This window comes from Neopsephotus bourkii, unplaced genomic scaffold (genome assembly GCF_033783945.1).
Source record: "Neopsephotus bourkii isolate Nb327-2 ecotype Australia unplaced genomic scaffold, CSIRO-AGI_Nbou_v1 NB_998, whole genome shotgun sequence".
Taxonomy (NCBI): domain Eukaryota; kingdom Metazoa; phylum Chordata; class Aves; order Psittaciformes; family Psittacidae; genus Neopsephotus; species Neopsephotus bourkii.
Genome location: NW_026901490.1, coordinates 1954337 through 1968931, shown reverse-complemented (window position 1 = coordinate 1968931; position 14595 = coordinate 1954337). Strand labels below are relative to the sequence as shown.

General features: G+C 41.0%; 1 protein-coding gene across 2 annotated transcripts in view; it reads right to left on the bottom strand.

Moving 5' to 3' along the window:
- Positions 1-14595, bottom strand: part of CCDC88C (coiled-coil domain containing 88C) — a 97407-nt gene that overhangs the window by 41706 nt on the left and 41106 nt on the right. For both annotated transcript variants that reach the window (XM_061359912.1, XM_061359913.1), the window contains exons 5-10: positions 5243-5301; positions 3510-3593; positions 2717-2857; positions 1918-2102; positions 1268-1349; positions 663-821 (exon numbers count right to left, since the gene is read on the bottom strand). In XM_061359912.1, the coding sequence (XP_061215896.1) occupies positions 663-821; positions 1268-1349; positions 1918-2102; positions 2717-2857; positions 3510-3593; positions 5243-5301 (710 nt within the window). The remainder of the gene's footprint in view (positions 1-662; positions 822-1267; positions 1350-1917; positions 2103-2716; positions 2858-3509; positions 3594-5242; positions 5302-14595) is intronic.

Here is a 14595-nt window from a genome sequence, read left to right as displayed (position 1 = left end):
AATTAATTAATTCCAGGATAGGCATAGCTGCAGGTGACTAAGCTGAGTAACTGGCACTACTACTGGATCAAAACTATACATTGCTCATCGATATACCCTACTCAGGGCACTACAGAAGATCCAGATTTTCTCTCCTTTATGCTACAAGCAACAGTTGCAAGAAAGGGGTGTTAAGAATTTGTCATCTAAGTCATGCTTAAAAACACCCAGACATTTTAACAACAGCTGCATCTGCTACGAATCCCTAAGGAAAAATACCAATACATTCATTTAGCTAGTTTATATATTAAATTTAAAATGCTGGTCAAAGGAACAACTCCGGAAGACAGGGCGCTTACCCAAGAGCAAGTTTTCAAGGCTAGACTAAAGGTACGGATTCTCTAGAAGCAGCACAGAAAGGTCTGTCTTGTTTAGCCACATAATGTTGAAATAGGGTTTATTAAAACTAAAGGGTATTTATTTTCTGTGTGCACCAGGTCTTTCTTGCCACTGAAAGAAGTTGCAATGTTGCTAAGTCAATAACTATGGTGTATGTTAGGAAATTTCTACTTGCTCTGATGTTCTGCTACAGTCAGTTCAATGACAAATGACACATGGACTCGTAACACAAAAGCCAAACACTAAGGATTACTCAGCAAATATTTCCCCCCATTTTTACTTGCCTCCATGCGAGCTTTGTAAAAATCCACATCATGAAGTTTCTCTTTGCACCGAACAAGTTCCATCTCAAGTCTCTCCACACGGTTTGCCCTTTCTCTCAAAGAGTCAAGCTCATCTCTGTATGCTCGGGCAGAGCGAGCATCTGAGGCCAGGTGGATATTCTGTGAGGAGTGAGGAGTAAGAAGGGAGAAAAATCTTGGTTAATACTTTAATGCATGTTCTTTAAAGTTTATTTCTATTTATTTAGTATTTTAAGTGTAGGGAAAAAGCATTCCCCTGGTTCAAGAGTAAGAGAATTGTACTAGCTAGTAAAAATTCTCTACAAGGCACAGAGGTTCTTCAGGCTGTTGGGACTCTGACAGTTCTAATACCTAATGCTGCATAAGCTTCAGGCATTACTAGACTATTTGCAAGCTTAAAAAAAGAGACTACTCTCAACAGGTAAGTGGAAAGCGTAGCATTGCTATGCCATAGCCATAATCATCAAAGAGCTTGCTGGAGTAACTTCATTAAAAAACAGACATAGTAATATTTTTAGCCTCACACAGGAAAAGGCTTTTTTTTTTTAAATAGGGAAGACTGTCACAGTAAAATGAGCTCATCTTACCTCCTGTTTTATTTTTTGCAGCTCTAGTGTGAGCTGCTCGACTTCATGTTTCGAATCTACAAGCTGCTCAGACTTCTCTTCTCTGAAAACGGTAAGAAAAATCTTAATAAGAATTTCCCCCTTCCACAAAACAATATTGACTATATGGACATTCCTGGGAATTTGGAACAGAAGACAGAAATCTCCTATATTCTGAACATAGAGTCTCTTTGTCATGACAACTTCATAAAAGCAAGGGATTTTTCTCATGATATAGATCTGAGTCTACAATTATTTTTTTAGTGAGTACCTCTGTTTAAATCTCATTGGTGCTACTGCTGCCATAGCCAGCTTCACTGGCTTCTGAACTTCCCACTGATAATCAAAAAGTGCAGCTAGTCCTTGGCATTTTGAAGATGCGAAGAGAGAGATGAGACACAAAAAGAAAAATCAAAGTCGCCATGACTCTGTGTTTAGAGAACAATTAAGAAAGAAGAAAGATGGAACACCCATATTAGCTTCTGACTGCTATGAATAAAAATTTGAAAGTTGTGTTTCTGAGAGCTCCCATGGAGGCCAGTATACCGAAGCCGACAGACACTTGCATTTTCATGATGCTCAAGACTTGTATATACAAGTCTGTCTAGAAGCACAAATCACTGAGGACTCACAGCTCCTGCCGGATTCTTCTCAGTTTAGCCTTCGTGTCTGCCAGCTCAACTGCAAGGTGCTGCTTGTCTTCACTAGAAAGAGGGTTGGCTGGGTTTGGTGAAGAATCTGGACTCGGTACTTTCAACGGACTTGGTGGTTGCTGAGACTGCAGATAATCTCTCTCTTGAGTAAGATCTACAATGACCTAGACATACAGAGAAGCATGCAGTGTCAAGAGATAAATAGTATAATAATAAATAGTTTTTAAAGTACCTAAAAATTATTTATAAATGTAGAAGATTATTAGCCTGGCAGTATACAGCATTCAAGTGATAGCCGGGAGTGAAGGTTACAAAGAGGAAGAAAGGATCTCCCATTATGTTCAGACCACTTAAAAAAAGTTTCTCCTTCCAATGTTCAAAACAAGTGTCTGCTTGAAGAATTCATAAAAATAATAGCAAGTCAGAGTTTTAACCAACACAATCACAGTCAAAAACATGACAGAAAATTAACAGGTTAAAGAAGGCAAGAAGCTTCCTCCAGAGACCTGAAGTGAAAGGAACTGATGAGTCAGCAATAGATGGAAAAAAACCTAGAGAAGACATTGGAACCCATGATGGTAGTAGATACCAAAGGAGAGACAGGTAAGTAGTCACTCAAAAATGAATGACTGATCAATGAAACAGTCAAAAATCTTTCTACAGATTTTCAGAATTGTAGTAGGAAGGTGCAGAAGAAATAGAAATCCAGTGCACAAGCAAGACAAGAGAAGGAAGGGAGCCTGCATCTGCTGCTGATATGGGAAAGAAGCCATCATACTTCTGTGCATTCATCTCTCTCATCAATGAGCCTCTTAAGGTGGAAAACCATACTCCTGGAGAGAGACTCTAGTTCTTCTGGGGCCATATCTGGGAGCTCCAGCCACTGCAAGTCGAAGACATTCTCCTGGTTGTGAGTCACCTGGGAACAGAAACAAAGTCTGCACTGGCTGATTTGTAAATTTCATTGCTTTATATGCTGCATCCCTCAGGTTCTTCTACTGATCTATCAAAAGAAAAAAAAAAAAAAGCAGCATATCGTGTTTCAGCAAAATCAGATTGCAAATAACAAAACCAACTACCTTAATTGTAACACTACCCACCCGTTTCTGGTATTTAGATTTGTTAATCATTAAGGTTGACTTTTAAAAGTGATCAGATATATAGTATGATCAACAGCATGTGTGCTTGCACATTATAAATATGCAAATGCCTTGCTGCAAGCACTGAAGTGGTCACTACAGGGATTTGAAAGGACTGATCCCACAGTGTACAGTTGGGCTGGTGTCTCAGGTTTTTGGAAATACTATATATGTATCCTTAAAACAATTACGTATCCTGTAACTGGCAAGCAAGGCATTTACCACTGCAGATCTCAAAAAGATTGCTGAGCCAAGTAGTGCTCCCAATGTCTTTAATTCTCATTTTACAATCTGATTGTGGTAACACATTAGATCTTTTTTTCATGAAGTTCATCAATCCATTGTGAAATTGCAAGCATTAATATTTCATAACAAGTTACATCAAGGAAGGGAGAGATAAAAAGTCAGAACAGACAATACTGAGAGTCCCACCTCCTGAATGTGCGACACAATGGCAGCTTGGGTTTCAATATCCAGTTGTTTTATTCTTTCAATAAACTCTTCTTTTCTTTCACACTGTTGAAAGGAAACAACACACCCTGAAACAGTGCTACATATCCTAAAACTTACCGCATCTTTTTTTATTCAATTAAAAAAATAATAATAATAATTCAAAACCTCCCTACATTGCTAATGACAAAATTTTTAAGATCTACTCTTCGTCACACCAGAAGGTATAACAACACTTCATTGCTCCATATGGAGCATGAACCAAATTATTCATTAAATTATTTAAACTTTCTACTGCCAGTACAATTAAGGCTAAGTTAAATGGCTGAGTTTGTTCTTTAAAAACAAGTTTAACATGCAGTGAGCTCAAGAGGTGGGTCAAATGTGAGAAGAAATCATCACAGCTTCATTAATGGAGCTCCACAAACATAAACCTACATTTACGTTGCGTCATTTAACCTGTCTGCTTTGCTGTTTTCATTTTGTTTGGTTTTGGCAAGGAAAAGAAATGCATCACTTCAGATACTACTCTAATCAATGCATAATATTGCTTGTTAGACCAAATCAGCATGTGCTTTAGATAAGAAATGGGACTGAGAAACATTCTGGATAAAAATGACTGACATTTCAGATTAACAGATTTTAGTAAATCTTTTACTTAAGGCAGACATCTGCTATCTGTACACCTGTGATTGTACACTTAACAACATTATTCCCTTCTTGTAACAACTGTGCATTGTGGAGAACTTAAACATTGCTTAGAATTTTTTTCTAAACTCATTCAAAGTGCCCTTTGGGGGCCTGGTTCTGAGTCTCAACCATTCCTTCCATTGGGAAGAACTCATTCCCATAAACAGGGACTGAGGATAAACAGCAGCTTGCTAAATCAGACCTTTATTCTTTGTGCTGCAATGCAACAGGGAGATAGTTCAGAGCAGTCATATTTCAACAGCCTTACTCTGACATAATTGACTTGACATAGCTCAGCAGGATAAGTGTCCTAAGGCATGACAAAAAACACTAGACGGACCTACAAACATGGACAGTTATAAGCAAAGGCGAGCCCGCAACCATCTATTGTTTACCACCACAGAGGTCTGGTGGGCAGAACACTGACTTCTTTATCTGGTAACTGTCATGCATTTCTGTGGAGTTTCCCATATACATTGCCCGTCTCTTTATTTTAACAAATGCCGCATAAAAATCCCCACATGAATATACAAAGTATCTATTCATTTCAGATTTTCTACACATAATATTCAATCAAAAGATTATGCAAATAAAGTCAGCATTCATTAAACAAATGTTTAGACTGTTAGCTCATCTGTTTATTTGGCATTAATATGTACTGTCCAATCCGTACTTTAAAACAGTGAGAATAAGCCAATGATTATCTTGATATCAAGACCACTGTTCAAAGCTTATCTCTTCCCACTTTGTTATCAAAGCGGACTACTTAGTTGCAAGAGTACATATCCTGTGGCTGATAAAGCACTGGCAACAAATTGAGGCTACTGCTATCACAAAGCATGCTTGCATTTCTTTCATTCAGCTATTGTGTCTTCTCACAATTTCAGCTCACAGGCTGCCTTGAGCTGGAGATTCGTTCACACAGCACTGATTTTTTGCTAGATTTTCTCTCTCCAGAAAAAATAACAGGTTCAAAAAAAGAGAAAAAAATTATCTGATTTTTCAAGCCTTTAATGAATGTTCACCTGCACAGCACATCCCAGAACCAACAACAGCAGCTTCTTAATTTCATCCATGCTTTTACCTACAGAGGACAAAAGGGAATCAGCATGTATGTACAACAAGTTCAGTACTTGCAAAATACTCCAAAATATCTGCCTGAAAAGAGAAATAAGGCCTTTGAACAAGTGCCTGGACAATAAAATAAGTATGTGTTAATTACAACATTACCACGCTTTCCATATAACAATACAATTATTATGGATTAGTTTAAAATCCCAGATCCAGCAGGACTTTTTTTCCCCCTCCACTTAGTATCCTCACCTACATTTTCTGAGGTTTTTCTGATCAAAGTGTGGGGGCAGGGGGGAAGGGAAAAAGAAATAAAAATCCACAACCAGAAAAATACCCCCAAAACTAAAACTGAAACAACTCTCTACAAACCAACTTTCACATAGTTCAACGCATATGCCAGTGCTTGTCCCTTGTTTTGTGATTAACAAGGGTGCAAAAAAGCTCACCAAACCATCACAACTTCCCCCCGCTCCAAAAAAACCCCATGCTAAAACAAAACAAAACCACCCAGGGCAGAAGCAAAGGAGGGTTACTTTCAAGGAAACGACTTGTCCTAAATTCTCTGTCTGTAACATAGTTGCCACTCAGACTTCCAAAAGCTGAATGCCATTCTGTGCATGTAAATTCTCTTTGAGAAATGTTTTAGCAAATAAATTCTGCCTCTGTTCTGCATCAAAGCCTGTTCACACTTTGAAGCAGAAACCCCATGTGCTAAAAGGGATAAAAAAAAATGAGTGATGTAGAAGACAGAATATGCAGCTAACCATATGCTCTGGGAGCCGGGTGGGGAGTAGACACACGCAGGTTGTTACTGCAGGGAGCCCTGCTGTGACCAACAGCCCTGCCGACTGCCTCCAAAGGATAGGAGAGAGAAAAGCTTCACAAGGGTAACTGCTGCAGCTTTGAGCCAACTTGTTTCAATAAAATTAATGTAAGGATTGTTGGGTGGTAAAGAAACGTATATCAAAGTTAGATAAAGGAAGACAGAAGGCAAAGAGTTTCGACGAGGAAATAAAAAATCATCATGGAGTTAGGTCCAGGAAAAGCCTGTCCTCATCCACACTAGGAGAGAAGATGGAACGAGAAACAGGCCATGCAGTTTTCTCTCATCCCTATACAACTGCAGGCTTCCTGAGACAGAATGCATAACTGTGGGATAAACACTTTCATTTTATACCCTGCTTTACTTGCATGTTCAATTGCTCCTATCACTAAACAGACAGATAGTAATTTCTCTGAGGGCAACTCTGTTCCTCCACTAACCCCATCCCCTTGTAAAACTATACTGGCAGAAGGTTAGAGGCATGTACAGGACCAAGGCTGGGAAACGGGAGCTAAACTGACTCATGAGTTAAGCTGCTGCATCCCCCCCAATGCACAAAGGCACACTGACCTGAAATACCACAAGGGTTACTTCCATCCTCTGAAACTTGCAAGCTAGCACAGCCATGTGCAGGCAGCTTTGGAAATAACATGTTTTCCTATTTCCTGATTTTAGAGCACACAGTTGCCCTAAACCAGTTTTAAATATACCTTACTTGTTCTATAATAATTTTTCAATGACATTTTGGAATGTTGATATTTGAAATATTTCATGACCACCCTACAAAAATATGTATATGTACAAATCCCCACAAGAACTCTCAACACTGAAGTCCCACATTTGTAATCATTAAGATTTTGCAAGCAGGAATACTTCTCTTCTGCAGAGACAGACATATTTAAAACATGCTAGTCCACACTTCACCCTATAAGTACAATATTGTTAATTTCCCTGCAGAATATTTTTAACAATCATTCTTACTCTTTTCCCTTTATCCAGCAACACATATGGCTTGCTCTTCTCTGAAAATTACTATTTAATAGATATATAACATTTCAATCTGTAAGTCCGATAGTTCTGTACGATTCTGAATAGCACAATGTTAAATTAGGTAGTGTCACAGAAAAAAACCCTCAGTAACAAGAACAACAAAAAAATCTGTTACTTCATGAACAGTTCATTTGAGGGCACTACTAACCCAAAGATTCAGGTTTGGTCAGAAGACATTTTTATATGAACACAAGCATTCGTCAGAGTTTCGGCATCAGTTTCACTCTGCATCAGCTTCAGAGAAGATACAGACCAGGTATGAAATGCAGAGCATGACATGAAAGCAAGTTGCTAATTTATGTAGGGCAAGTCCATAAGTGGACTTACAGAGTGCGTCTCTCATTCTCCCAAACTTAGGTGGGGCAGAACATCTCCATGAGAGACTGAAGGAGTAGCCACCAGGTTGCTTGCTCTGGATCACATCAGCCAACTGCCCTAACCCCTGCATGCTCCAATGGTACCCCATTATTGACCATAAATTCCAATCCAGGCACCATGGCATCACAGCTGTCCTCCGGGTGAGCCTAGTGGCTTGGAATCACTCATTTTAGAAAACATCAGTTACTTTCCAACAGCAAGAAAATCTATACCATCTGAAAGACATGCAAGCTACACGTTACCTCTCTGCACCAAAGGTGCCATCCTCTCCATGAGATAACAGATGGGCATCAGTGATGCTCATGACCCTGTGAGGTAAAACACCTTCAGCTACTACTGCAGACTAACTTAGCAAGGTCAACCCTGCTCTGGGTTGGTCAGCTCAGGGACTGACCTTACCTGGAAACACCACTCTGAAACGTGTCCCCACTTGGGCCCTCCCATCAGGAAGAGAAGTCAAAACAGACATGGCAAGCCCTTTGGCAGGGAAGGCCAAGCCAGAGTTCATACAAAGGACTGAGAAAAGACTCAAGGTAACCATGAGGGTTTGCTACTGTTTTAAACATAGCATTTGGCAGTCCGCTCTCCTCACTAGCAGCTTTCAAAGAAAACTTAGCTGTCAGGAGTTTTCCAGGATTTCTAAAAAAAGTTATTTTCTGCTTGCTGACATCCTATGGACATGTAATGAAAGTGAGATTGTACTGACCACTAGAAAAGCTTTTAAGGTTAAAAGGTCTACCTAGCATATCTACCAGACACGTTTGATGATGTTGATCATGTGTGGTTGTTTTTTAAAAGAGATAAATTCCTTGGGCTTTCATTCAGAAGTTGTTTCCCATGGGGTGGAGACAGTTTGTTGGCATCAAGGCACTCCAAGACAACTCATACTCAAGTTAGGTTTGAGTAACATTTTAAAGCCATGTAGGATAACATCATTTACAAGAGATATTTAGAAGAAATGGGGTATGTGTGAAAAAAATCTATCAAACTGAAGTGCTTTGAAGAAAGTTTTCAATTGAAGAACTGAAGAAAGCTTTCAATTAAACCAATTAAACCTCAGAATGAGACAGGAAGCCCTTTCATCTCACACACAAGAGAGCTGAGAGTGGAGTGCCCAAGATTACTAAGTGTATCAGAAGCACATCTAGGATTATCACACGGCACAGCAGCTAGGTTCCACACTCAGGACAGTGTATTCGTCCTGTAAATCATGTTGAGCAAAAAGAAATGATCTTTATCCCTGATTTAGTCATGCTTCCTGAACAGTGAATGATCCTGCAATGTTTTTCAGAATGCTTGATTTGTGCTAAAACTCAGTAAGTTGGTATAGCTCATTGTGCAGCTGCATAAGAAGGAATGCACAGGCTTCCCTGTGCTGGCTCATTGGGAAGACACAGGCCCTTCCTAGATGGCTGGGAAGAAAGTTTGTTGGGTCTACCCAGGCTTATTATAGCTGACCTTACCAAGACAGTGTCCTCCTACAACCTGGAACGCAAATGCACAGGTCTGAGGCAGTGCCTGGCAGACAAGGTACCTACACGCTGAAATTAATGGACAGGATTCAAACTATCATGTAAACAGAAAGGTGCTAATAAAAAAAAAAAAACCCAAACCCACAAACCAACACCCTTCCCCCCCAAAAAAAAACAACCACCACAAAAAAACAAAACAAAACAAAACAAAACAAAACCCACCATACCCAAAACCACCACCAAAACCCCAAGAACACCCCCAAGCCTCTTTTCTTTTACACCTATTTCTGCCTGCAAGGGAGCAGTCAACCTGGGGGATTTCCAGAAAGACCATCTGCTCCCAGCCCTGGGAGGGGACCAGTGGTCTTTCTGGAAAACAAAGGGAGGGAAAGCCCGAGCACCACCTGTGCATCCTGGGAGCCTCCCTGTACCAAAGCCAGGAGACTACTCTGCTCTCACAGGACACAGAGGGTGGGAAACAGATGGCAGGACCCAGGGAAAAGGCAGGCATTGGGATTAGCAGACACAGCAACAAAACAAGGAGGACCAATGTAAATTAAAAAAAAAAAAAAAAAAAAAGAAAAAAGGAGAGTGTGCTAGGAAAGATGTCAGGGAAAACAGGAATGAGAGTGCCCAAGCACTCGAAATCTTGAGCTTGTGCCGCTTTCTTCAGCACATTTCAACTTTGACGTTCCTCCACTGGAGGAGAGGGAGTACCAGTGCATGTAGTGGTACATACGCAGTGGTGGTGAATGTGTGGAGAAGGTGGGAAGTAGTAAAACACACAAGTGCCATTTTTCCCAACTGTAGCAACATGCTGAGTGAGAAAAGCTTGATTGCTATTGAGCCAGTGTTTTGTTATTAACTTCATCTTTTATTAATCTTTGTGCCTCTGGAGAATCATGAAACAAAATGAGGAAGGAAACCAGACATGAAAAAATACCCCAGTGAGAGTAGACATCTTTTATGATTTTAATGAAGACAGTTCCTGTAGACACTTTTTAGCAGGGACTTTGGACTCTCTCTTTCACAAACTTCATGGCCAATTTGAAAAGCTAAATGGCAATGTTTTCTGAAGAGACAGAAATGAGCCTACTTCAGGTAAATAAAACCCCCATTTCCATTCTTGGTCTGAAAAAAAGTTAAAATCCCACCCACATCCAAATTAATTATGACTGTTTCTAAGGATTAATTGCCATCACTTTCCAAGTACACTCACTAGCTGTGTTAAACTAAGCATGTCTAGAATCTAAGAAATTAGTCAACGCCTTTAAATAGATGTTCAGGACTAGTACTCTCTACTGATATTCCTTGTGCATAAGGCATGCAAAAACCAGAGATAAGTATAGAAATTGATTACAGTGATGTATACAGATGATAAACTGACGATTCTCATATTGATCACTGGGGGATTTGTGGTGCAGTAATTAACTGAAAAAGCTGTTCAGCGAGAAAAAACATGGAGGAACACAAAAGCAGAGGAAATTTAATGGTAGTAGCTTTCCACCATACAGAGAAGGGAGTAAGTCCTGTAACATCAACTGCATCTTTCTGCAAGTCAGATTCCTGGGAAAACTTTCTAAATCCTGTAATCAAACTTTCTAGAATAGAGGGAGCTGAAAAGAAACTTGAAACCAGTCAAAGCCTTCATCTTCTTGCAAATATTTTTGCCACAGAACTACAGTAGACAAAATTGCCATGACCTGGATCAAAATGACTTACTGGACATGAAAGCAAGTAAAGCTCCTAAACCCAGCAGACATGTTCCTTCTCCTATGCAAAACCCAAATTGCTACGGTATTTTCAGTGATGGCCACTCTGTTTTGCCAATAGTCTCACAATCAAAGCAGAAATGTAGAACCCCTCAATAGTCCCAACTGCTGAATGCCAAATGGGACCTAAATAGCAAGAACAACATTCCCAGCTTCAGAGCTGTTCTGGTTATAATTTAACACATGTAACACCACTTTTGGCTGCGTTTTAGATGGAAAAAGTAAAATTTGCAGATAGCGCTGGTGAACACAGCTCAAAAACATGCATGACAATGCATCACGTGGGCTTGATAAAAGGAGTAAGTCACTGAAGTTGTTACACTGTGAACCATATCAAATGTTCTAACAGCTCTCTGCTCTTGGACCTATGGAGTCAACACAGTCATTAGGAACCTTCCCAGCAAACAGTACAGAGCAACACTGTATTTGTTCCAGGAATGTGATTGTGGGATCAATTTATCTTTCTTTGCTCAAAAGGGACAACTTACAGGACAGGGAAAGCAAAACTGAAATTTTACTACTGCCTCTCACCCACCCCAGCCCCACAGACCACCTGCGCCTCAGTCTCCAGCTCCTAGTGCTCCCCACATTGCCTAGCACTGCCTTTGCAGATGCCCCCTCCAGGACTCTTCTTTCCCTCTCAGTCTGTTTGGATCACTGTCTCTGGACTGGATCACTGACACAGAGAAAGTGGTTTCTCCTCTACCATTCCTGCTGCTTTTAAACACTTCCCTCAAATAATGGTCTCCATCATCTCTTCTCACCCCCCTGCTGTCGTCCCCTGCCTCTTCCCTTCCCCATAACCTTTCCCTGGGGATTCTCTGTATTCGTGTCAGAAGCACCACGTTCCATGCTCACGACTGCTTTGTCCTCACATCTCTATTCAATCTGCAACCCTCCTTTAGCTCTTTCACTAACTAGGGAGAAGTGTTTCACTTGTTTTTCCTTTCTTCTCACTCCTCTCTGACACATTCAGTAACAAGGACATCAACCTGATAGTCACCCAGTCATTGCTCATCACAGCCTACTTCATTCATCTTTTTATACTGGTTTTACTAACTTCTCAGCTTTCTCCTCCCTGTTCCCTTTCCAAGCTTCCTGTCAACCCTCAGCCAGGTTCCTCTTCCTGAAAGAAGTTCTAGTTCTTCAATTCTCTAACCATTTTTCAGCACATCTTACCAGTGATCATCTGCCTAAAGCTAAGACTGAGATGAGCTTCTCTTGAAATCCTATCCCTTATACACTTTACTCCTTGAATACATTCTTTGGAGCAAGTATACATCGAGTCTTTCTTTGCTCACCACCCTCCTCTGTAGTCTCTAAGCTGGGACTGGTTGTGCAAAATTTTCTGGTTGTGATTAAAGGAACTGGAAGACAGGAACACACGGATGACCAATATCCTTCCTACAAGACGCATCTTCAAAGAAATAAAGATCTACAGTGCTGACAAAAACCAGCAAGCCAATGATGGAAAATTATAGCTAAACACAGGACAGCTTTCAAGTGTGAAGCTTCACCAGGAACCAACACTGTGGTTACTCCATTATGAGTCTCCTGCCAAATGTCGCTCAGGAATGGCCATGACAAGAAACCAGCCAGCATTTTCCATTGATACTTAGCCAGCAGAGATACTGCCTTGTTGGCCCAAACATCTCTATTGAATAGCATTCTTGATGCTAGCAGACCAGGCTCTGCCCAGTGCCTGTACAACTCTGAAAAGCAACAGCTCTTGCATTTCTATTTCCTTCTTTACCCATAACAGTAGCCTGTACAGGAGAATTGAGACCAGCCTTGCAGACTTTAATCTGCTTGCTGAACACGTGGGTGCCTTACTCGCAGCTTGATTTTATTGCGAAAGTGCCAAAACTCTGAGTTTCAGTGATCCAGCATCTCCAAGTTAATACTACTGCTGCTAAGAGAAGCAAGATAAAAATCTCCTGTCAAAGTTTCTGCCATTTGTTTCCTCTAGAGATGCTGATTACTGTGTCATTCCCCATCACTGCTGACAAGGTTCATCTACTTTTCCTTTTTTGGTAAAAACAAATATAGTGTCCTTGATACTAGCACAGGGCCAAAGCAGAGACAGAATGGGCATTAAAAAAATAATCAAAAAGAAAAGCCACAGCAATAAGACCTTTCATTTCAGAAATGTGATTCTACAGAGAAGTCTACTTCATTTTCAGACTTAACAGGTTTCATTTTACCTCACCAAAACCACCGGACTCTGGACAGGAGCTCACTGGCTTCCAGGTCACTTTTTATGTGACACCTCATGTGGCAGATGTCCTTGCCTAAACAACATGGCCAGACAAATGCTTTTCTTGTTGTCCACTCTCTTAACTTCTTCCAGTGTATCATATATGTGTTTTTTCACCCCACTGCACATATTTCACTTCCCACACTTTGCAACAGTTCCTTCACACTTCAGGGCAATTCTACAAGACTCTTCCTATGTGTACATACTGCTCCAACTGAACTGATTATACAGGCATGCAGGACAGAAAACCTGGAGGGCAAACAATTCTCCTACTGCAGACAGTATCCTTGGTCACTTGCAGCAAGAAGTGAAGAGACATGCTAAAGTCAGAGCAGCAACTGCTTGAAAGTCAATAACCAACTCATTATCATGTGTTTGACATGCAAACACATATCAGATATTACATTTCTATGTACAGGTATGTAAACATAAGTGGTGTATATTATATATATTAAAATGAGACTCAGCAGTATTCAAATATTTGTAGTTTGGCTGCAAATATGTACAGTTTGTTTAAAAGCATGTTTCCAATTTGGCCTGTTTAGGAGACTGGTTGACAGAGTCCCTTGGATGGCAGTTCTGAAGGAGTCCAGGAAGGCTAGACATTCTTCAATAAGGAAATCTTAAATGTGCAGTATCAGGCCATCCCCACATACAGAAAGATCAGTCAGCAGGGAAGACCACTGGCCTGGCTGAACAGAGAGCTTGGCTGGAACTCAGAGGAAAAAAAAAAAAAGGAGAATTTATCACCTTTGGAAGAACGGGCAAGCAATTCTAGAGGACTCTACAAGGATGTCAGGAGCATTCTCCTCAAGAAACTGGCTGCTCATGGCTAGGACTGGTATACCATTCACTGGGTAACCAGCTGGCTGGATGGCCAGGCCCAAGGAGTGGTGGTGAATGAAGATACATCCAGTTGGTGGCTGGTCACAACTCTTGTTCCCCTGGGCTCAGTACTGGGGCTGGCTCTGTTTAATATCTTTATTAATGATCTGGACAAGGGGATTGAGTGCACCTTCAGTCAGTTTGCAGACACCACCAAGTCTCAGGAGTGCTGATATGCCTGAGGACAGGAAGGCTTTACAGAGGGATCAGGACAGGCTGGATCAATGGGCTGAGGCCAACTGTATGAGATTCAACAAGGCAATCTGCCAGGTTCTGCACTTGGGTCACAACAACCCCATGCAATGCTGCAGGCCTGGGGAAGAGTGGCTGGAAAGCTGCTTGGTGGAAAAGGACCTAGGCATGCTGACTGATGACCACCGAACATGAACCAGAGTGTGCCCAGGCAGCCAAGAAGGCCAACGGCATCCTGGCCTGTATCAGAAATAGTGTGGTCAGCAGAGCCAGGGAAGTGATTATTGCCCTGTATTCAGCACTGGTGAGGCTGCACCCTGAATACTGTGCTTGGTTCTGGGCCCCTCACTGCAAGAGGGACACTGAGGTGCTGGAACAGGTCCAGAAAAGGTCAACAAAGCTGGTGAAGGGTCTGGAGCACAAGTCTTATGAGGAATGGCTGAGGGAACTGGGGTTGTTTAATCTCGAGTAAAGG